The 24,463-nt window shown below is 46.0% G+C and overlaps 1 protein-coding gene across 4 annotated transcripts; it reads left to right on the forward strand.

Annotated features, from left to right (window-relative positions):
* The first annotated feature begins 8,732 nt into the window (after positions 1-8,732).
* On the forward strand, positions 8,733-17,865 carry MUL1 (mitochondrial E3 ubiquitin protein ligase 1). Of its 4 annotated transcripts, none has more exons than XM_044996570.1 (5): positions 8,733-8,752; positions 9,726-9,860; positions 11,103-11,190; positions 12,133-12,253; positions 15,228-17,865. In XM_044996570.1, exons 2-5 carry the CDS (start codon positions 9,738-9,740, stop codon positions 15,955-15,957), a joined length of 1,062 nt encoding a protein of 353 aa, XP_044852505.1. In that variant the 5' UTR covers positions 8,733-8,752; positions 9,726-9,737; the 3' UTR covers positions 15,958-17,865. The 4 variants fall into 4 exon arrangements, with proteins under 4 accessions (XP_044852505.1, XP_044852504.1, XP_044852503.1 ...); XM_044996569.1 differs by lacking the exon at positions 8,733-8,752 and adding an exon at positions 8,908-8,990; XM_044996568.1 differs by lacking the exon at positions 8,733-8,752 and adding an exon at positions 9,294-9,424.
* The last annotated feature ends 6,598 nt before the right edge of the window (positions 17,866-24,463 follow it).

Raw genomic sequence — 24,463 nt, forward strand, 5'->3', positions numbered from 1 at the left:
CCTCCCTCAGGCATGACTGCGGACGGTTCGCTGGTCCCGCGGCTCGGCTGGACCTCCCGCAGGCATGCCTGCGGCAGCTCAAGCAGAGCCGCCAGACCTGCGAATCGTCCGCAGCTGCAGGAGGTCCAGCCGAGCCGCGCGACCAGCGGACCCTCTGCAGTCATGCCCACGGGAGGTCCGCTGCTCCCGCGGCTCCGGGGCGCCTCCCGCGCATGACTGCTTGGGGCGGCCAAAAAGGTAGAGCCGCCCCTGGTCCCCAGACCTGACGAAGAGCTCTGTGTGGCTCCAAAGCTTGTCTCTCTCACCTCTCTGGTCCAGTAAGAGATATTACCTCACCTATCTTGTTTCTGTAAGACCCCTCCTCTCACAGAGAGGAGAAGCATTCTCAGCTGGCTGACTATCCTGGCCCTGTGTGTGGACCTGGCCTGACCAGAGGTGGAAGGTGTTTAGCTCCCAACTAGACACAACAGGAACATGGAAGGTACATGTTTAACTTGTAACCCTTTCCTTGGTGGAGACACCAAGGCCATTACCTCATCGCATGCTTGTGTCTAGCAAAAGGAATCAACCCTTTAGAATGCGTCCTGATTTCCAGGTGGGTGACACCTGGCCAGGAGGTGCATGTCTTGGGGGCAGTGGGGGCAGGTAGAAGGAGGATTCTGGTGGCTGGGAAGTGGGTCAGGCCACGCAACAGGGGGCTAGGAGGTTCTGGATTTGGAAGGGAAGTGTGGTCTTGCCTTGAGGAGGGGCATTTGGTGGCAGGTTAGACAGCTGGTGCAGAGTCAGGGCACCTCTCTGGATAAGTGATCCCTCTGGCAGCTGGGAACCTCGGTGGATGGCCAGGATTTTAGAAAGAGAGTTACAGCAGCTGTGTAGAAGATCAAGAACAGTGGTTCTCAAACTTGGGCTGCTTCTTGTTCAGGGAAAGCCTCTGGCAGGCTGGGCCGATTTGTTTACCTGCCGCATCGACAGGTTCGGCTGATCGTGGCTCTCACGGGCCGCAGTTTGCCTCTCCAGGCCAATGGGGGCTGCGAGAAGGGCAGCCAGCACATCCCTCAGCCCGCACCGCTTCCCACAGCTCCCATTGGCCTGGAGTAGCAAACCGTGGCCAGTGGGAGCTGCAATCAGCTGAACCTGCGGACGCGGCAGGTAAACAAATCAGCCCGGCCCGCTAGGGGCTTTCCCTGAACAAGCGGCCGCCCAAGTTTGAGAACCACTGATCAAGAACCTCATTACAGGAAGGATTTGGCAGTTTGTTGCCAGGAGGTGGGGGTGGGGGAATCATGGCGGGGTCCAGCAGCTGCATGAACTTACAGATGAATTTTCAGACTCATCCCCAGCATCCTAAGGTTAAGATTCCTCTAAAAGCAGAAACGTTGCTAGGGCTAAAGCAGCCCTGATCGCTGCACGTGGCTTAGAAATCACACTCCAGCTCTCACCTCCTAGAGATTTAATCAGCTAGAGGCAAGTCAGTGCAGCAGCCACGGCCAGCATCAGTCAGACAGGAACACATCCCTGAAGGAAGAGAAGCAACCAGAGGCAAAAGAGAACTCCAGGATAAGTTGCTTGAGAACATTCTCCCTGGTGGACTCAGCGCTCCCATTAGTAGATTTCTGCTTGTCCCTGGAGAGCTTAGAAGAATCTCATGTGCCATAGAACTTCAACTGCTTTGACTTGTCAGAGATGTGGCCGTGGGGTGTGATCCTAACACATCTTATGAGCTAAGCATGGTTAGGCTAGAGCAGAACCTGGATGGGAGACCTGTAAGGGCCACCTCACTGCCTTAAGAGGTGGGGCTGGTGACTAATGAAGAGCCACTTTTCTGTCTGGGCTGATTTGCACTGACATACCACTGTGGTGTTAGGGGCTGCTGTCCTGCTGGGGGTATCTATCCAGGAGATGTTAACCTGAGGTTCAGACCAAATGGATACTGCAGGCAGAGAGCAGCTGTATGGTCCAGGACCAGGTACAGCTGGGCAGAATACACCTGCTGAGTGCTCTTGGCATTCCATTCATTACCGATTTATCGGCATTTCTGTGAGCACAAATGTGATCTTCATAGATAATGGCCAGTGAGATGAAGGATGCGCGGTTAAAGGTGCGCCTGGGGGATCCCATGCTAGAGACCGTTGACCCCCAGTGGTTTCTGAGTGGGCCAGAGGGAGCGCAAGTGGATGGACTGCAGCAGCTCTCAGGCCGGCTGCTCCCCACGGTTTAGCACAGTGGAAGAAGGTCCTGGTGCTGTCACAACAAGAATATGCTTGATGTGAGTGAAAATCCAAGTGTGGCTTGTTGTGTGGCGGTGCTCGGCCCAGCCCTTGTCTCAGCTGTGGGGCCATTGCTGGCATGAGCCACGGGTCCCCAGGATGAGAGAGTAACTCTGTTCATGTTGATCTCTCTCCAGCTGGCAGGGATATGTGCAGTTTGTGGCAGCTCATGCGCTTTCTGCCTTCTGGCTATAGAATGAGCTCACCCAGGGACACTGGCGCCTGTCTCCAGGGGGATCGGAAAGAAAAAAGGTTGACGAGTGGCCATTCTCAGCTCTCCGTAAGCTGTGATGCTGATCCTATTGGCCAAGCAGCGTGAGGTCTCACACAACTCAGTGGCATGTCTGTCTGTCTGGCTGTCTGTCAACACCACATCTGATTTATTTCAAAATGTCAGTGAATGTTCTCGGTATCATTGGCCATGGAAGACACACGGGGCCTCTTATATCTGGTTAGCAGGCCCAGGTGCTTTAACCAGATCTGTAATTGCCTACATATCAAAGAACTGGTTGATGGCAGCCATGAACACCTTTCAGCACAACAACACCCCCCATTGTCTCGATACAGTTTAAACACGGTGACACCCTACATCAGGAGTTCTCAAACTTTTGTACTGGTGACCCCTTTCACATAGCAAGCCTCTGAGTGCAACCCCCCTTATAAATTAAAAATAAGTTTTTAATATATTTAACACCATTATAAATGCTAGAGGCAAAGCGGAGTTTGGGGTGGAGGCTGAGTGCTCGCAACCCCCCATGTAATAACCTCACGACCCCCTGAGGGGTCCCAACCCCCAGTTTGAGAACCCTTGTATTAAATGACTTCTCTCCCAGACAGAGAGAACTGAGTGGGGGGAGGGAAGGAGGCGATGGAGAAGTGATGGCCAGAGAGGGGGTGCACACAGAGCCTCTGGCATGGGGGAGAATGGAAGGTCCTGGTATGTGGGGAAAAGGAGGAATGGGGTCCACACAGAGCGAGAGGTGGGGTTGCAGGGAATCTGTGAACTAGAGAGGAATGGGGGGAGTGGCATATAGGGAGCTCACGCGGTGTAACAGAGCGATGCCCTAGTTTTTATAGCCAGTGGGGACAGCTGACGGCACAGGGCTCCATCCACCGAGACATCCTTTCCTGAGCTCAGAAGGGCATTTAGACCAATGGATTCAGCACGGTTTAGGCTCCCATAAACCTCCTCTTCTGTCTTTCTCCTCCATCTTTCCTTTCTTTCCCTTCCCACTCCCCCTGCTTCCCCTTGCTTTTCCTATCCCCGCAATGTACCATTGTGGAGCTTTCTTTAAAGTGCAACGCTCATCTCTCATTAAAGCTGCAGCTCCCGGCTGGAAAGAGATAGATGGCTCTGTACCTGGGGTCCTGCCTCCTCCTGCCACCGGGATCCAGACACTTCTGGACTGTGCCCTGGGATGTCTGTTGGAGGGGGAAATGAAATGATTAGCTCCCTGAAGCACAGTACAGTTACCAAACCATCATGGGAAGTAAAGGGAAGAATCTCTACCATGCCTTGCTCAAGGATTTGCAGACATGCTCCCTACAGAAGGTGTGTAAACGATGCAGTCCCTGGGTGGATGCTGCAGCACTATTGGTAAATTAAAGTTAACTGGGTATTTGGTAACATAGGGCAGGAACTGGAGTGTTCTTTCCTTTTCCATTCTCAGTAAGCTTCCTCTTTCTCCTCCTCCAAGCTAAACACGGTGAGGTGGCGAACAGCTGTTGCACTGGTACCAGGCTCCCACAAATCAGATCAGAGCCTAGTCAGTGGCACTGCACGGTTTCCAGCGCTGCTCCAATCCTGATCTGGAGGGACGACTACCGCTAGGGTAGAAAGGTAGCTCAGCCCAAGCCTACATTACGGGCGCTACAGTAGCACACCACTATGCAGCTGTACTGCCACAGTGTAAATGCCTTCTATGGTGATGGAAGGGGTTTTTCCATGGACATTGGTAATCCATCTCCCCAAGCGGTGGCAGGTAGGTCTACAAAAGGCTAAGTATATTCTTCCATATACCTAGCCTCTTCTACACTGGAGACTAGGTTACCTTAACTACAGTGCTCCGGGGTATACATTTTTCAAATCCCGGAGTGCCATAGCTGTGTCAACCTAACTTTTAAGTGCAGATCAGGCCTAAGTGTCTAAGACCCATTCAGTTCTTGGCTCCTCCAATGAGTTAGTGCTGTTTGTTTTGGGGGTTGTTGTGTGGACATCTATTCACCTGGAAACAGGCTGAGCACTGACAAACGCATCTAGATGTATAAAGTTCAAGGCCAGAAGGGACCACTGTGGCCATCTAGTTGGACCTCCTGCGTAGCACAAGCCATAGTTTCCACCTGCACATCTACCAATGTGATATATGCCATCATGTGCCAGCAATGCCCCTCTGCCATGTACATTGGCCAAACCGGACAGTCTCTACGCAAAAGAATAAATGGACACAAATCTGACATCAGGAATCATAACATTCAAAAACCAGTGGGAGAACACTTCAACCTCTCTAACCACTCAGTGACAGACTTGAAGGTGGCAATTTTGCAACAAAAAAACTTCAAAAACAAACTCCAAAGAGAAACTGCTGAACTTGAATTAATATGCAAACTAGACACAATTAACTGTGGCCTAAACAGAGACTGGGAATGGTTGGGTCATTACACTAATTGAATCTATTTCCCTATGTTAAGTTCTCCTCACACCTTCTATGGGCCATCTTAATTATCACTTCAAAAAGTTTTTTTCCTCCTGCTGACGATAGCTCATCTCAATTGATTAGACTCTTCCTGTTGGTATGCATACTTCCACCTTTTCATGTTCTCTGTATGTATAAATTTCTCCTGTCTGTGTGTTCCATTCTATGCATCCGAAGAAGTGAGCTGCAGCTCACGAAAGCTCATGCTAAAATAAATTTGTTAGTCTTTAAGGTGCCACAAGTACTCCTGTTCTTTTTGCGGATACAGACTAACACGGCTGCTACTCTGAAACCAGTTTCCAACTAGTAATTCAGCTGCACTGAGCCTGGTAACCTGTGGTTGAACTAGAGCATCTCTCTTTTAAAGTATCAGAGGGGTAGCCGTGTTAGTCTGGATCTGTAAAAGCAGCAAAGAATCCTGTGGCACTTTATAGACTAACAGACGTTTTGGAGCATGAGCTTTCGTGGGTGAATACCCACTTCATCGGATGCAAGACAAAGTGGGTATTCACTTGCATCCGACGAAGTGAGTATTCACCCACAAAAGCTCATGCTCCAAAATGTCTGTTAGTCTATAAGGTGCCACAGGATTCTTTGCTGCTCTCTTTTAAAGGATGTCCACTCTGGATTGAAAGTGACGTAAAAGCTCTGGCTCAATTATTCCAGTGGCTAATGACCCTCACTGTTAAACATGTGTGCCCTCTTTCCACTTCATTTAGATCACTTTCTTCTGTGTTTCATATCTTGTCTGGGAGTTGGACGTGGGGTGTGTAATTCTGGGAGAAACCTTTCAAACCCAGTTGCAACCTTCAGTCCAAGCAGCCCTGTTGAAGATGATGGGAGAGAAGAATGAAGGGTGGGGGAGGTCAGTATTGCATACAAATTGGCGCATGGTAGTGGACAGGGCATGGGATGGGAGCTTAAGATTTTGGGCCAGCTTTGTGACTCACTTGCTATGAGACCCTGGATAAGTCACTAAGGCCCAGATCTGTAAAGGTGTTTAGGCATGTAAAGGTGCAGATAGATGCCTATGAGATTTAGGCACCTAATCTGCTTAAGAGGCTTTTGAAAATCGACTAGGGAATCTATCTGCATCTTTAGGTGCCTAAATACCTTTAAAAATCTGTCCCTTTGTCTCTCTATACCTCATTTCCCCTCTCTTAATTAAAAGGGCAAACTGCGGCTTTCCCTCCTTTGACATCGACTCATAAAAAGTGCTCCATAGGCAACTTGTATTATCAGCAGTGGAAACATCACGGGGCAGTCCTCCTACAGTGACAGGTTGAGCCAACAGGAACCTTTGCACTGGGACTCGCTCTCTCTGAGAATGCAAGTGAAGTGCTTGATGACAGCTAGCGGCCAATTACATTACACGTATATTCCCTATGGAGATCCAAGTAGCTCAGCAGTACCATAGCTGATTATATTCAGCCTAGGAGTAGCTCAGTAGCTCAGATACTACGGTGATGGATGCACTATAAGAAGCTCATTAGCAAAGAACTGAATATTATCCATATGCATATCCCAAGGAATCTGTCCCGGCCTCATTTCCTAGTTGAAGGAATTAGAGAAACTGGCTAGGTTCATTGCTTCTAACATTAATTAGACATGATCTACACTTAAAACATATACTGGTATAGCTATGAGGGCTTTTATTGGCATAGTTAACGTGGTTCAGAAAGATGGTATTCCTACACCAGTAGAAAAACTCCTGTTGGCATATGCTGTGTCTACACTAGGGGCCTATGCTGGCATAGGCTCTGTAGTGTAGACATAGTTTTTGCTCTTGTATCGTACTTTTTAGCTTCAGAGCACTGAATAAAAGATTAATTAGCACCATCATTCCCTGCTGCTGCTTAGCAAAAGAAATGTTCAGAATGGGTTTCTATTTTTTAATTAATTTGTTTTGTAAAATCATCTGAAGAAAAACTGGGAACAATACCCCATGACCTGGTCCCTTTTGATATAATAGCGACTGGTGCAAGTTCCTTCTAGTGGAAAGCAATGGCCATGAGCCTTTTGGAAGTATCTCTGACCTCCCACACTTCCCTCCTAGGATTGGCCATTCCCCTAAACATTAAACACTGAATGCAGTGGAGCCATCCCATCTTAGAAAACACATCCCATCCTTTCCACCACTAGCTCTTTCAAAGTTAAAGCCAGATTCTGCTTTTGCTATCAATGTGAGCATCTCACCATCTAGTGGACAGAAAGAAAGCAACACAGAAAATAACTTAAATCAGCCTTGGAAATATTACATTTAATGGGACAAATTTTCTTCTTGATGAGCCCCTGAAACTTCTTCTATCAACCACACATGCGGCACTGATGGGAACAAAGAAGAGGTGCCGGTATGGTGACTGTGGTATAAATACATAGACAAGGTAGGTGAGGTTATATCTTTTATTGGACCAGCTTCTCTCGGTGAAAGAGACAAGTTCTCAAGCTTGTACAGAACTCGTCTTCAAGTATAATTACATATATAGTTATAGATAAATAGATCTCTAAAGTGAAATTTTTCTGTCTTGAGGGTGACCTCCTCCTCAATAATGCATTCAGGCCATGCGTTTCAAACTTGTGTGCCTAAATGCACATATGGACACCTGAGTAAGTGGCTTGATTTTCAAAGTTGCTGAGCACCCACAACTCCTATTGACTTCAGACTCCTTCCACAGGAGCTGTGCCTAGTGCTTCAGAAAATCAAGCCACACATTGGTGAAGCACTGGAAGGGGTTACCTAGGGAGGTGCTGGAATCTCCTTCCTTAGAGGTTTTTAAGGCTCAGCTTGACAAAGCCCTGGCTGGGATGATTTAGTTGGGGATTGGTCCTGCTTTGAGCAGGGGGTTGGACTAGATACCTCCTGAGGTCCCTTCCAACCCTGATATCCTATGATTTAAATGCTTAAATATGGATTACTTAGGTGCCTAGTTGTTACTCCAACCACATCTGAAAATCTGGCCCCAACCAATTGTGCAGTGCTATGCTGAATTCCACCCCCAAAGGCCTCTGCTCTTCAACAGTTGGTGAAGACTGCGCTAGGCATAAGTAGAATAAGCAATTGTTTAAGGTTCCAAGAAGCTCAAGGGCCCCCCAGTTTAGTATGACCCCCCCATACCATTCATCTTATTTAACGTGGACTTTTTAACAAGTGTATTTGTATATGTTGTGTTGGTATGTTTTTTGGTTTGTGGAAATAATGCAATTTGTATATTTAGGGGAGTGGCTGAGGGGCAAGCAGGGGCTCAGGATATTTCTGCTTCAGCCCCCCACTGGGCTAGTACTGGCTCTCGGTGAAATGATTCCTGTTTGCAAAACTTTGGGATGAGAGGTGCTATGAAATGTATAAAGCAGTGTGGCCTACCAGACAGGGCCCTGGGCTGAAGAGACCTGGGTTCTATTCCCAGCTCTCTGCCACCGGCCTGCTGGGTGACCGTAGGCAAGTTGCTTTCCCCCTGCATGCCTCAGTTTCCCCAGCTGTAAAAGGGGGCTGATGGCACCGCCTTCCTTTGGGAAGTGCTGCGAGAGCCACTCATGGGAAGCCCTAGCTAGTCTACGTCATGCACACAGATGAGGGGCCGAGCTGGGAAGAGAAGCCCTGACCCTGGCTCCCCTCCCCAGAGGGAGGCATAGCTGGGGCCATGCAGAAGGGCGGGATCCAGCCTGTCTCTCTAGCCCTAGAGGAAAGCAGGAGACTCTATCTCACAGGGGTGGGGGAATGGAGGACCCCGCGTGTCTCCTCTAGCCCCACTCTCTATGCTCCCGATTCAACTCTATGCTGCTCGCGGATAGAGTGTAGGCGCTGACGTCATCAGGCCGCGCCGGAAGGGGAAGGGACAGGCTTGGCTAGGGCGGGGTGGGGTGAGTGTCCTTCTCTGGCACAGAGCGGGGGGGGGGGCGACGACAGCGGCCGGGGGCGTCATACGGGGGGGGGGGCAGGCCCTGGAAGGGGTTCGCCCCCTCCCCCCCACGGGCTGCGGGGGGGGGCGCGCTGCGTGTGCTGGGTGCATTAGGAGAGGACGCTGGCGGCGGGGTGAGGGATGGGGAAGAGAAAGTAGGGGGTGGGGCAGAGTAGGGCTACCGGGGGGGTGTTTGGGGGGGTGGGGCAGAGTAGGGCTACCGGGGGTGGGGCAGAGTAGGGCTACCGGGGGGGTGTTGGGGGGGGTGGGGCAGAGTAGGGCTACCGGGGGGGTGTTTGGGGGGGTGGGGCAGAGTAGGGCTACCGGGGGGGTGTTTGGGGGGGGTGGGGCAGAGTAGGGCTACCGGGGGGGTGTTTGGGGGGGGTGGGGCAGAGTAGGGCTACCGGGGGCGGGGGGTGTTTGGAGCTAGGAGGGAAGTTTTGGGGGTGGGACAGGTAGGACGGGGCGGGGACCTGCCTGCCCATTGGTCACATTTGGATTTCCCAGACGCTAGTGCTCAGCCCTGACTGCTCTCCTCACCTCGCCCTCCTGCCACCAACCCTATAAAGTAAATAGCTGACATCAGCCCTGCTTTTTCTTGTGCTTATACAGTGCACACCTGCTGACTCTCCCTTGTTGCCAGGAGCTATCAGCTTCTGCCTTAAATTATCCCTCTTGCTTCCTGAACTGCTTTCTGGTACCTCTCCCCCCTCCCCATGGCTCAGTGCTTCTGGCTTAGATTGAGACCATTGCAAATCCTTTTCCTTCATGAGGTCTGTTCCTCCCCTCAAAAGCACGATCACAGGAAAGTCTCTTAATAACCTGATCATTACTGTAACCTTTTTATTTTTTAAATATGTTTGAACTAGATCTAAATTGCGATGATGGAAAGTGGGGGGCGGCCTTCAACTGGCCAGCTTATACTGCTGGCCACCAGTTCGGCTGTCACGGCAATTCTGTACTCCATTTACAGGCAGAAATCTAAAGTTGCTCACAGCCTCAAGGTCAGTTGTGTGATATTTTTATTTTATTATTGAAAAGTACTAACTTTACAGTTTGGTGTGTAACACTGTAGCACAATCATAGGTTAGAAACTCCATATAAAAGAATAGAGTGTTCTGATGAGGAAATATTTGGTTCATTTGGAGTTGTTTTTTCTCTTAATTGAATATTTCATGTCTTTATTTGGCGGTAGAGTGTGTTGTTAGTGCTTCATTTGTTTGACGGTGCAGTATTTATCCTGTTCCCAGAAGTGTTCCCCCTTTATATTGGTTTTTTTTTTTTCAGTATTTTAAAACTGGTTCAGGGATTGCTTCACTGTAATAGCTTAAACTAACTAGTATGATAAGCATGTTTGGAGGTGTTTTGTTAGATTAACATGATACACTTATGATAGCAAGTAATTCCCACTGGTGATTTAAGATAGAACACTAGACTGGGACTTAGGTGACCTGGGTTCTGTTCCTGATTCTGCTACTGACCGGCTGGGTGAGCTTGGGGAAGTCAGTTCACTGATCTGTGCTTTAGTTTTCCATCTGTAAAATGGGGATAATGATACGGACATCTTTTGTAGAGTGCCTTGAAGTCTACTGAGGAAAAACACTAGATAAGAGTAAAGTTGTCCTATTAAAACTATGGAGGAAAAAGACTTAATATAGTTAGGCTTGGCAGAATTCTATTTTTTGTATTTTCACAATTTTGACAGATAATATTGATGTTTATTTTAAAACTTTTTTTTAATTTTTATCAATTTAAATTTTCACAGTTGTGGGAAATTGTGGAGGGACCAGGCAATAATTATTTAATGACAGTAGATATTGAGATTCAAAAAGTTCAAGCTTTGTAACTTAAAACACATATTGTCAACATCACATGCCAAAATATACAAAGTAAATATCCTTAAATCAAGCTCTAATAATTTCTCAAGCAGCATTTTTCTTACTTTGCCTATCTGTAAATTTTGATATTATCGATGGAAATATTATTTTTTGTCAATTTGTATGTGTGTGGTGAAATTGACATTTACCAATAAAAACCTAACGCTCCCAAGACTAAATATAGTGCTTATTGTAAATTAGCACTGAACTGACCCCTATTCCTCAAAACCCTCTTTTCCCCACCCCCAAGTTTATCTGCACAACACGGTCTTTAGAAATTAGTCATAAGTGAGAAGTCTCTCTTACATCTGTTTCATAACGCACATTTAGTCTATAACTACTGATACAGCGGGCTCTTTTTTTATGTAGGGAGCAAAACAAGTGAATCTAGATCAAGACTTGAAGAACATTCTTATGGAAGCACCAGGAAAATGTGTCCCATATGCAGTTATTGAAGGTATTGTGCAGAAGTGCCTGGGTTGCTAAAGGGTTATAAATATAGCTTCCAATCTTTTCCATTTCACCTTCCCTTCTTCTAAGAAAATAACTTTTCTCCAGCATCTCTGATACTGGGTCAGGTAGCTAAAGTAGAGGTTGGTCGAGAAAACATCGAACCATCCGAGAAAACTCACAAGGATAATGACGTTCCATTTCAAGCAGTAGGCTCAGCACATACATGTACAAAATAGTTCCTAATGTTTCCAGTGGTTTCTGTCTAATCCCAGACAAGTCCTTACATTAAATGACCTCCATTAGAATAGAAAGTCAGGCAGTCTCCCTAGAATAGTGTGTCTGTTTCCTTGCCTAGCCTATATCCACCTCCTGACCCTCTAGACCAGTGGTTCTCAAACTAGGGCCGCCGCTTGTTCAGGGAAAGCCCCTGGCGGGCCGGGCCTGTTTGTTTACCTGCCGTGTCCGCAGGTCCAGCCGATCGCAGCTCCCACTGGCCGCGGTTCACCGCTCCAGGCCAATGGGGGCTGCAGGAAGCGGTGTGGGCCAAGGGACGCGCTGGCCACCCTTCCTGCAGCCCCCATTGGCTTGGAGCGGCGAATGGCAGCCAGTGGGAGCCCTGATCTGCTGAACCTGCGGACGCGGCAGGTAAACAAACCGGTCCAGCCCATCAGGGGCTTTTCCTGAACAAGCATCAGCCCTCGTTTGAGAACCACTGCTCTAGATCCTAATCTAGTTCTTCATCTGGGACAGTTGCTGACAATTGAAAGCACTAATTCTCTTCTTCTTATACTTTTAGCCTGTCTATACCAGTCTTCCTTTGTTGCATAACAGGGTTAACTCTGGCATTACTAATTTTATATGTATTTATTATACATTTCATTTTTATTAATGGTTAACAAATATATAGCCTTTAAAATTCTTGGTTAAATGGTTCTGTATCTTTCAGGTGTTGTGCGGTCTGTTAAGGAAACTCTCAACAGCCAATTTGTGGACAATTGCAAGGGGGTAGTTCAGAGGCTGACACTCCAGGAGCATAAAATGGTGTGGAATCGAACAACCCATATCTGGTATGTCTACGTCTCTTCTTGAAAAGATCCAGACATCTGTGCTCCCCCTGTTGGCTTTATGATGAAGACAGCTGCCAAAGAAAGTAATTGGGTATTGAATTTGGTGAGATAATTTAGTGGTGTGATTTCATTTGGTCATGAAGTCTACTGAATAATGCAGGAGTTTGACCGTGAACTAGATTTTGTAGCTCAGTTTACTTGATGGGAGAGGCAACTATAGGGCAATTCCTTCCATATAAAATAGCCTGTAACCCAAGGTTACTTAGTAACTAGTTGGCTGGGTATTTTGTTTTCCATGAATTATGGATGCTGTTTCAAAACCAGACAAATATTATTGTGTTGGATTTGAATGGACATGAGAGTTATTCAACAATTAAAATGGTCTAGTCGGTATTTGGGTGGGTTACTGATCAGTTTTGAACCAAGGCTCCAGTGTAGATTGTCAGACTCTTTTCGTTGCTGGTAATGCAGTCATTCAGATCGAACTGTAACCACTTGGCTACTGGAGGTCAAATGACACTTTCCATGAGCAGTAATATTGTTAACTTTGGTGTCCTAGCCAAATTCCATTTATTTTGGCTCCTTAAATTTTTTCTGCTGTGAACATTGGGTATGATGGTAACTGGTGTGTAATATTGCTGTGCAGTGTTAACCAGCTGCTGCCAGGGCCAGCTCCAGGCACCAGTGAAGAAAGCAGGTGCTTGGGGTGGCCAATCAAAAGGGGCAATGTGTCTGGGTCTTCGGCGGCGGGTCCCTCAGTCCTTCTCTTCCTCTTTGAGCGGCCACCGAAGTGCCGCTGAAGAGGAAGAGAGGGAGCGAAGGACCTACCGCCGAATTGCCTCAGAAGAATGAAGCAGCGCAATTGAGTTGCTGCCGAAGTGCTGCCAATCGGCTTTTTTTTGGCTTCGCCGCTCGAGGTGGCAAAAAGGCTGGAGCCAGCCCTGGTTGCTGTGATCGAACTCAGAGGTGAATATGTTTCAGTGTGGGGTGAAGTCATTCCTATACATAAAGTTTGTAAATCCCTTAAAGTGTGTATATATTGAAGGTGCATGTGCATGTCATGGATACTTTTTAGTAAGATTTAACATCTTCCATCCCATTCCCTATATTAAATCCTTCTTTAGGAGCTGAAAACTTTTCTCTCTCAAATCCATTTTCTATTTCTTTTTTTCTTTTCCCTTGAGGTGAGCAGGGTAGAGAGTGTTGATGGTGGTAATTGGGAAGGAAGACACCTGTAAACACTCACTTTCTTTACAAATTAATGTAAATAGGTCAGATTTTTGGGCCTGCCAACTTTATTTGTTCCCTTTAATAGCTAGTGCAGGTGTAATTTACACTGTTTTGTGAGGTTTTTTAACATCATCTGTGATGCATTTGTTTTTAATTCATTGGCAATCGAGTGGTGGGAATGGCAAAGCCTTAAGGTAGTGTGGATTATTATTAGCAGTGGCAACAACAACAATCTGAGCCTCATAGAGCATCCCTCACCAAGTCTGAACGCTGTTCAATAAAATCATAAAAAATCAGTGATGGTGAACTGAAGTGGGGAGCAAACAGTCACGTCCTTAACCTACTTTAGAATTCTGTTGCACATTAGCAGTTGTTTACATCAGGGAGGGTATTTCACTCTGTAAGCGTGAGGAGAGCTGTTATTACAAGCCCTTGGTCCCCACCCCAAAGGTTCAAGATTGGGCGACTTTACATAACTAGCCTAATCAGAGAATGAATGAAACTGTTGGGTGTAGGAAACAGAAGTGTCATTTGGGGTGGAAGGCATTCTCCCAAAAGCCTTATAAACTAAAATCACTGCAGAATTCATGGAGGTGCCTGCATAAAGATTTCAAGATCACGATGTGTTGTGACCCTCATGTAGCTGGCAAAATACTGGAAAATAGGGAATTAATCCAACTTAGCTAGTTTAAGAGCATTTGTCAACAGCTGTAAATTGTTCATATTGAACAATGGTCATAACCTGGCAAAATTCCCCAGATGTTAAAATGAGTTCTTAATAAGTATAATTCAAATGATAAATCAGGTGAGAACATGATTCCCGGACTCGGTACCCGGAGAAGGAATCGGAAGTCGCATTGTCAAATGAACCTGCTGAAACCAGATCATTGCTCTACTCTCTGAGCCTAAACAAAGCCTCAGTCAAATGGGGTAATACTTATTAAAATTGCTTATGTGCCTTGCAGTGCTTCTTGCCACACAACAATTTGTCAAAGGTGGAAACCCATTTGGAAGATTAGGTATGTCTGAGTGTCGTCTTCTTGCCAGGGGAAGTGTGGTGTCTGCTTCCTTATAATGGAGCTAAGCAGAAGTGTGAGAATACAAAAGAGGGGCCTAATACAGATTCCCCAGGCAACACTGCTACAGAAAGAAAAAGCTTTACGGTTATTTTGACCTAGAGAAACTTTGGTAGGACATGTAAAAAAAGGATTCAGATAATACCAGTGCTTTGCCTGAAAGCCCTGTTATGGCACACTAATATAAAGGAGGGATTTTTCAAGAGGATCAAATGCTGCAGAAACTTTAAATGGCTCCAGTAGTGTGAATTAACGTAATATTTTGTTCTTTAGCACTTTTTGTCTACGGACCTCAAAGTGCTTTTCAAGCATTAATTAGCTGAGCCTCACAACACTGTAGTATGCTACTGTCAGGTATGTGAGAGGAAGGATGCATTGTTGATTTAACTTATGTAGGGTTAGGTGCTGCTAAAGATTTTTTTTTCCCCTGGCTGTAGATAAAATTAGTCAACTTTCAGTGCATCTTTTGAAGACTTTTTAACCTCTTATAGAAGAGGAGAGGGCTCGAAGATGGTGTGTTTACAACAAAGCAGATTAAACACCTATTTCATGGCTAGTCTTTAATTAGGGGAAAGTGGCTTGTGTTTTTGCTTGTCATGTGTTCCAGCTGATGGCAAAACGGCTATGCCTGCATTTGCTTTATTTCTCGCTCACTTGTCCTCCACCAGGAATGACTGTGAAAAGATCATCCACCAGAGAACCAATGCAACACCCTTTGACTTGGTGCCTCACGAGGACAGTGCCAGCGTCGCAGTAAGGGTGGTAAAGCCCCTGGATTCTGCAGAACTCAGCTTGGAGACGGTGTACGAAAAGTTCCATCCCTCTATTCAGTCCTTCACGGATGTGATTGGCCACTACATTAGCGGCGAACGTCCCAAAGGCATCCAAGAAACTGAAGAGATGCTGAAGGTCGGAGCAACGTTAACGGGAGTGGGAGAGTTGGTCCTAGACAACAACATTATCAAGCTGCAGCCCCCCAAGCAAGGGTTGCAGTTTTATCTGAGCAGCCTGGATTTTGACTCCTTGCTGAAGAAGCAAGAATCAAATGTCAAACTCTGGAAAATCCTGACGGTCATTTTCGGCTTTGCCACCTGTGCCACACTCTTCTTCATTCTGCGGAAGCAGTACCGGCAGTTTCGGGAAAAGCAGCGCCTGAAACAAATGCAAGATGAATTCAGGCAGACTCAGGAGCAGCTAAGGCATGACATGAACACGGAGGGTGGGGAGACTGTAAAAAACGCCTGTGTCGTCTGTCTGAGTAACATGAAATCATGTGTCTTTCTCGAGTGTGGGCACGTCTGCTCCTGTGACGAGTGCTACCAGGCACTTCCAGACCCAAAGAAATGCCCTATTTGTAGGCAGGCAATTTCTAGGGTGGTTCCTTTATATAACAGCTAAACGGTCATGGTTTTGGAGCAATTTGCAAAAACGTTTCCCCTCTTAAGGGGCTTTCTCAAGTCCTCCAGCTGGTTAGTCTGTCTGGCAACTTGGGCGGGTGCTGTTCCGGGGAAGGGGGGGATTTGTTGGGAGAAGAGTGAGCGCGTGAGGCTGCCTTGTGATCCAAAATGCAACAGTAGAATTTTACTGCAGGGGCAGAACTGACATAAAGTTTATAACTTAATCAAGAACTGGTCCTAAAGGGAGCAAATCCAGCTAATGAGTGCATTGAGTTTCCTTTAGATTGCACCTCGTAGACTTTGAGGATGGTTTTTGCAGTCTCTAGAAATGAAGTTTTTATTAAGATGGTGAGTTAATGTTTCTCTTTCTGCACTTCTAATCCCTTGTGTTTATTACAGTTGGTATCTACATATCTTTTGATTTTTGTACTTTCTGTTATTGGTTTATTGTAACTGGATCTGCAGTCACTGTAGGTTTAGTTTGATCTCACTTGATTTCAGTGTCTGAAATATCTGGGCTAGAAAAAGCTTTAGTCTGAGATCGCCTTTAGACTGCCGGATTAAAGTGATGCTGTCAAGTAGTTCTAGGGCCTGAATTTAGCGTTAGGGATTTTTTAAGGGCTTTTACAAAGCCTCATATGAATGGAAATATTTTCAAGAAAGACTGTATTTAATTAGAGTGAGCAGTTACGTTCCCATTGCCCTCTCCTTGTTCTCCTGCCGCCACCACAGAACATATGGGGTTGTTCGTTAAACCTTTCTCGGCAGCATTGGAAATCCATATACGACTGAGTCATTCTAGCACACGGAAACCAGGCAGTGAAATTCGCCTGTCTGGCTTCATTGTCCAAGCTTGAGTCGGATGCAAAAAGAAAAGTAAATTTGACTTAGATTATTAAAACTAAACAAATCTTAAAGTGGTGATGGTAGAGCAGGTAAGACATTTCCTTTCTCATGAGTTTTTATTTTGACAATGTCCCTTCTTTTAGTAGGTGAGACTGGGAGTGATGTCAGGCTAGGAACTGGGATGGAAATGACGGATGGGATTGTTATTTGGGCTTTTGGAATCTGACTCTCAAAGTTTCTGTCTCTGCCCACGAGGTCAGAATAAATGTTACTACTTCCCAGCAATAGAGCAGTAAGCAATAAGAGAACAGCACTCCTCTGCAGCCTTGTGTTATGTTGTATGTATTTCTTTTGCTTTCTGTTTGTTCTGACACATACACAAATTGGCCAAGCAGCGTCATGACAATAGACAGTGTATGGTGTCGGAGAAAACTCTTCCACAATGGTTATAAAGTAAAATCTTGAGTGGGATTAGATTTTTTTTTTTAATGTACTTTATAATACACCGTTCTGCCTTCTTTCTTCCTTTGTTTTAACATTCTGATTTCATGTGTGGTGGTGAACCACAGAGTGCTGGTCACCCTCAGTACTATTTCACAACATTTGTGAAACAAAGGGGTGCATTGCATATTTGTTCATTGACCACAACATAAAGGAAAGCTTTGTTGATACTCCTGTACGCCTCTTTATTTCGTACCATGTATATTAGAAATAAATGTTTATCTGCAAAAAGAAAGCACAAATCTCTTTCATTTCCCAAATTTCTTATTAAATAATAGATGGAAATTGTTCTTGAATGAAATATAAAGACTTCCTGATCCGGGTGACACTAAGGTCAATATTTACACTGGAGGACATCAAATCTTCATATTCAGTAAACAGAAAGTCAGTCGATGTATTGTGTTTTTGTACATTCAAAATATTTTGAGATATTTCTAGTATATTCCACTTCTGTTGTGGCCATGAATTTTAAAAGGGTAACAGTATTTCCTTTGAAACTGTCATTCTAAAGAGGAGATTTCACTACATATCTGGAAAATAAACTACTGTCTTGGAGCTCACAGCCAATAACGTTGCGCTCATTTATATAACATGTTCTGATTGGTTAACATTACTGCATACCTCTGAGGAGGTACATAGCAAGTTGCTGGCTCATCAATGACAGATTATAGCAATTAGAGACCAGGATTTTTCTCATATATACGGGAGTAAACATTCCAGAGGATGTCAAGTATCAGAGACAAAGTGGGTATTCACCCACGAAAGCTCATGCTGCAAAACGTCTGTTAGTCTATAAGGTGCCACAGGATTCTTTGTTGCTATTCCAGAGGATGGAGGCGATGGATTAGGGTGGCAACTCCAATGGAAGTTGATGGGTTAAAAGTAATTTGGCATACAGTGGAATTGTGTTGGCGCTTGGATGGCTTTTTGGGCCTGTGCGGCAGGGCCCTGCTTTCAGGCAGAGAGGCCAGGGGCAGGGGTGCAAAGCAGCCAGCAGGGAGCCCAGCTGCAGGCCCGAACGAGGGCTGGCTCGCTGCAATAGTCTGAGCTAAGCAGCGACAGCTGGGCTGAAGGCTGGGAGGGCTATAAAAGCCCTGAACAAAGCCCAGTCAGGAGGCTAGCCTGGGAGGGGACAGGAGGCTACAGCTCTGTCTCCTCACCACAGGAAGGAGCCTCACGGGCCAAGAGACCCTGGAACGGGTTGGAAAGGGGATAACAGTTGGGGGATAAGGGGGACTGCACGGTGGCACTGTAAAATAAAGCACAGGGTGAAACACCAGAAGAAGGCGTGAGGTCTCTTATTTTACCAGCCTGGGCACAGGGTGAGAAGGCAGAAACCTCTGCGGACCCTGTGACAGCCTGTCTCTTTTTTTTTTTAATGGGGGTCTTGATATTTTGACCGTTTGTGTTTTAGTAGCTGTGATAGTTCTAGAGACCCTGATAGGCACAACTGGAAAACTGGAGTTAAGGGGAGGATGTCAGGTCTCTAGTGCCAATATTCCAAAGCAGTTAAACCATAAATCATTGGCCCTGTGAGTCAGTGTAACGAGAGGGGAGATAGTCTCAGGATTCCTTCCGTCAGAGTGGAGCAGTGCTGAATGTGGTGCAGTATGGCTCTCCATTCCAAAGAAGCAATACTGTAATCAAGGATCTGGCTGGGAGTTGGGGCTCCTGTATTGGAACAAGAGCCTGGGGGAGGGTCTGTAGCTTTACAAATGGGTAATCTCAAACAACTGCATGAGGTGCCTATCCGCATTTAACAAACGGGATAATAAAGACCTGAAGAGTTGAAACTGGCCCAAAGCCTTGGGGTTTTTGGCTGCTGGTCTTGTACTTAAATCACTCAAACAAACCCCTTTGCATTTCCCATCCTGCCACTACTGGGCACTAGACATCTGCCAAGCCCTTGCTTTTTAGGCACAAGATGTTCCAAATGGGTTGTCATCCTTTTTTCTCTTCCCTCTTCTGCCCCTGCACTGGCCTGTTCCTCATCACCTTCTCTGGAGAAATGGTAGGTGCTCACCCCTGGGGAGAATGGGACAAACAGATCGAGTGACCATTGCTTAGAGCAGGGGTCGGCAACCTTTCTGAAGTGCTGTGCCGAGTCTTCATTTATTCTCTCTAATTTAAGGTTTCGCGGGCCAGTAATACATTTTAACATTTTTAGAAGGTCTCTTTCTATAAGGCTATAATATATAACTAAACTATTCTTGTATGTAAAGTAAATAAGTTTTTTTAAATATTTAGGAAATGTCATTTAAAATTAAATTAAAATGCAGAGTCCCTCAGACTGGTGGCCAGGACCCGGGCAGTGTGAGTGCCACTGAAAATCAGCTGAAAGGCGGCATGCGTGTCATAGGTTGCCTACCCCTGGCTTAGCGCATCACCCAAAGCAGGAGTGTTCCAAACCACTGATGTGATTTAGCAGCAGGCCAGTTTGTCTGTAAATTCACTTTAACGATTTCGCCCTTTTTCATGTCGCCACATTCGCCCAACTACCCGTGGTAGAAGAATGCGGATGCCTTAAAGGAACAAGGGGAGACTATCGGATGTATTCTTAGTTTATGCTCGTATCCTAGTTCCTGACGTTTCGTTACCCCATGCCGTGTGTAGAGGCCCGTCCGTCAGACTGACTAGGAAGGAGTTGCTTTGATAAGTGAAACCACCTGTTACCCCATTTCCACATAGACTAGGTACCTCTTCTTGCAGCTGCCCTTGTCACTGAAATCCAGCATATAGTTTGGATCTGTGTGGCTCTTTAAGCTGGCAGATCAAAAGGCTTCTGACAGATCTGTGTGTGTTTGTTTATATTCTTGTATCCTAAGCCAGTCCAGCATATGACAGAGAGTAAAACACTTTGAGAGATGCTGCAGCTACTCCAGAGCCGCTCCATGTCCTCATTACAAAGCTCACAGCTTCAGACTTGTCGTCATACCCTTACCTGTGTTAACAAGCATCTCTCTGTCTGAGACACAGTGTGCCCAGCACATCCTGTGCCCCAGCTTGTCTGCCCTGGTGCATTAATCCTCTGTTGAGCGAGGTACCAAGGATTGTGAAGGTTATTGGAGGTTGTGGGGGAGGGGATTTGGGACAATGGCTTTTTTTCTTCCTCTCTGATCACAGTGTATTCTTCATTTATCAGTAGAATGGTTTGGTGTAGTTGTCATGGAAATAGAATACATTACTGGGGTCTGCCTTGCGAGATGAGCTTGCTGTACTGTAGTGTGTTTCATTATGACATTGAATCCAGGATTTTTTGGCTGAAATGGGCCAGGAGGAGCAGAACTACACTTTATTTTGAAGTGGGTTGAGCCACTTTATCAATCTTGGACAAAAGAATTTCCATTTTATTGCCTCCAAAAATCCCTCACGGCTCCCAGATGTGCTTGTTAGTCACTTCCTGTACAGCTGTTTCGTTGTTATTTTACTCCCTGATACACATTGTGCGAGACTGATGGCCGCACTGTGCACATTAAACTGACACCATTAAAGGTTATATCCTGCATAGCACGACTGTCACTCTTTTTGCTGCAGTCAGTGAACTTGAACAGGAGTTTCAGCCTTTTATAATCCTCACTTTGGGACCCCCTTTGCTCTGAGAGCTCAGAGCTGTATTTGTTTGGTTTTAAATGAAAACAACTCCCCCTTTGATACACACTCCTTTTGTCAGCAGCTAGAATAAAGGGTGAATTATGTGCTTTGTTTCTTTGTTAAATGCTAACAAGGTTAAACCGAGAGATCTTTGTGTACTAGCATCAAGGATTATGTCAGCTCTGGGAATAGTATGAGCTGCTTCTGCAAAACTGGGACAGAGAGCACAAGACCATTGCCCTTTGGGGTTCTCACTAAAACAAGGGGTAGTTGGATTTCATTGCAGGCATAGACAGGCAAGTTTCCCCTAAGGAAACCGTTTCCAGAGCTGAACCGAGTCTTTTTAAAAGGTAAATTCTCTTTATTAGTTTTACAATGAAACAATCCAAGGCATGCTTATGAAACAAGATATGTATCAAGCGGTTGGTGGTATCCTGCAGTGCAACTGCAGAACCTTGCGAGGAAGCCACTAGTGCGGCCCAGTTATTCGGCCCATTACTTGAGAGAGCAGGCCTGTGGGGATTAGAGGGGATGCCACTCGGGCCTACGCTTCGGCGCTTGAGACATCGAAGTAGTGGGAAGAGGCCAGTGGGGACTCGCTGCTCTCCTTCCCTGTAGCTATCCCCGTGCCAACCCAACTGGCATTCTGAAAAAGAGCATCTTCACTGCAGTCTAGTTTCCCTGCCTGTGGCCAAGTTAAAAGACCACTCAACCATGCAGTGATGAGGTGGATGTTGCATTGACAGGCTTGTCCACAAGATCCGAGGCAAGATGGGTGGCAAAGGGAAGAGATAACGGCGTAATCAATTATGCGTGTCTTTTAAAAAATAGAAATGGGAAACTCAAAGTTATAATGTCCCTCTGTGAGAGTCTCTTTATGGCCGGATTCACATTTAACTAAGAGTTATTAATGGAAGTTCATGGAGCTTTGTTTCTTCCTGATAAGCCAGTTGCCCTGCATTAGTCCAGAGTTTCTCTCATTTAAGGACTTAACTTGCATAGGCTTGGTGGCCGAAAGTAGATCTTTGGAGGGTTAGAAATAAGGCAGTGAATCAAGAAACTCCTCACAGGCAGCACGAAAATGACTTTTCTGCCTCTCGCCGGTTTTGATGCTATTCCTGGTGATTCATTTATCATCTTGTTACCAAAACAAAGACGACATTTTTGCAGCAGTGAGACTAACGGCATCATCAACTTTCGGAAGCAGTTGGACCGTAACATGTTCCTACACCAGACACGTTTCATCTGTAACAGAATGTTCAGAAGCTCTCAGGCTGCAGAGTTTGAAGCTGCATGTTTTCCACAGGTTTTTAGCCGTGTCCGGTCCTGGCTGTTCTCTAGATGGCGCAATAGAACCGTGATATCCAGTACACCTGCCTATGGCTCTCTCACCACTGTGCTTTTTTGAAAATACTGGTTCTAGCAAAAACAGCTGTAAAACTGTTAACAGGCTGCCTCTCTCGCCTAGAAATGGTGGGGTCAGGCAGAGGAGGAGAGACGTAGGGGTGGAAGGGGGCAATAATGAAGAGCGGTAGGGAAGAGGGAACTGCCACACAAGGCTATTTCTGTTTCACCACTAGGCACTTTCACTCCCACTACTGTGATAGCGTTGTACCTGCCAATGCAGTCCAGAGGAGGGTTTGTTTTCCACCACCCCCAGCCACCTGTTTCAGTCGAGGAATACAGTAGAACTGATCAGAGCTGGGGAGGAGAAGGATGCTAATGGGGATTTATGTAATGAGTCCTGTAATGCTGAGCTTCTCATGTCTTGGTCACAATTCCTAAATCTCTCCTTGCCTCTCCCTCGCAGATTTGCTCGGAAAAAAGTGTTTCCCCTCACTTTCTGTCTTGAACTCTTGCATTGCTGTTAAACAGCTGTCATGCCCCACCCCCAGAGGTGGCTGCAATTCAGTGGTCACTGAAATGATCCCTATCCTGTGTATAGTTCGAAAAACACTACATTTTTAAGTGCTTTGAGATCCTCCTTGATGAAAATCGCTATAACCATGCATATTGTTATTAATATGGTCACTCCTTGCTCTGTGGCTCTCTGTATAGTGTGACCATTGTATTTGATTCCAATGTGAACTATAATTTCTCTCTCCATGAGGTTCACTCCTTCATAGGGAGTAAGGAAGGGGAGACAGCAGGATTTGGTATGAAACTGAGAGACAGCCGCTCAATGCTCACTGAGCATTTTAATTAAACATCTACAGGACAAGGGACAAAAGATGATCTTGTGGTTGAGGAATCGGACTGGGACTCTTGAGGCCGTGGTTCAGTTACTGGCTCTGCTACAGACTGTGACCTTGGGCAAATTACTTAATCTCTTTATGCCTCTGTTTCCCCTGTCCACTGGAGATACAAATACTTCCTTGTTCTGTCTTGTCTATTTGGGCTGTAAACTCTCTGGGGCCGGGACTCTCTCTTACTGTGCGTATGTACAGGGTCAAACACAATGAGGCCCTCCTCTCACGTAAGACTTCTGGGCGTTACTGCAATAGAAAATAAGTGAGCCCAAACTGGTGCTTTCGTCTGTATTACAATTACAATTCCCTCTCATTCCATGTTCTGGTCTCTTTTTTCCCTCCCTTTCATTTATTTGCTTCTCGTTCTCTTGCGGGAAAGGTGGTCGTCTTTCTTTTTGTCCTGCGTTCTCTTTGGTTTTTCTCCCAGGTTACGTTTTCTAAGTGTCTTTTAATTTTCAGTCTCTCTCTACAGCAGTTTGTCTTCTCGTAAAGCGCTTTCCTTGCATTTTATGATGTCATAAAAATGATCTCTTGGGCAGCTCAAAGGGCCCGTCTCTTTTGAAAAAGACGCTGTGTAAAAACAACTCACTCTTACTCAACAGACCCGCTCCTTGTTTGTATTTGGAATCGGATCAGCTGATTTTACTGTCAAAAATAAGTGTTTACCTTTGTCAGCGCTGCAGAGCTAAAGAGAAGCGAGCGAGGTTCTAGTCAGGCCTTGGCAAAATTATGTCGTAAGTTCCAGTCAATTAGCATGTGCCAACACAGGGATAGCAATGGAAGTACACGGAGGCCACAGTTTGTAGACAAGGAGGTCGCCCAATGGCCATGGGTGATGATGCAGCCAAAGAGAATAACCCCATATGACCCTCGGATCCCAAACGGAGTATGAAGGGGTAACTGGGGGCTGGAGGGGAGGAAAAAGCCCCATAATTTACTCGTAAACTTACTTTGTTATTAAGATGATTGTGACACACAGGTGATGCAATGATGCCATGTTAATCAGTTTTCTGAGCAGAAAGGCGCTTTCAGTTGTTGGAGGATTGCCAGGAAGCAGCCTGGCCTCACTTGATTAGTCCCCTCTTTTCAGGATCTGGGGGACTGTGAACCTTTGCCAATTTAACTGCTATCCCTTTCCATCCTTAGCTGATAGAATTAATAGCAACGCACCAGTAAACAGCAGAATCTGTCAAGATCTCAGCTTTTAGCTGCAGCTGTCTCCAGGGACAGAATTCAGAGCGAGAGCTTGATCAACTTGCTAGATGTTGAACGTCTAAAGAAACAAATTGGCGCGTCTGTTGTTTTCGATGCGGTGACAGA

This window comes from Mauremys mutica, chromosome 21, assembly GCF_020497125.1.
Source record: "Mauremys mutica isolate MM-2020 ecotype Southern chromosome 21, ASM2049712v1, whole genome shotgun sequence".
In the NCBI taxonomy this organism is placed as follows: Eukaryota; Metazoa; Chordata; order Testudines; family Geoemydidae; genus Mauremys; species Mauremys mutica.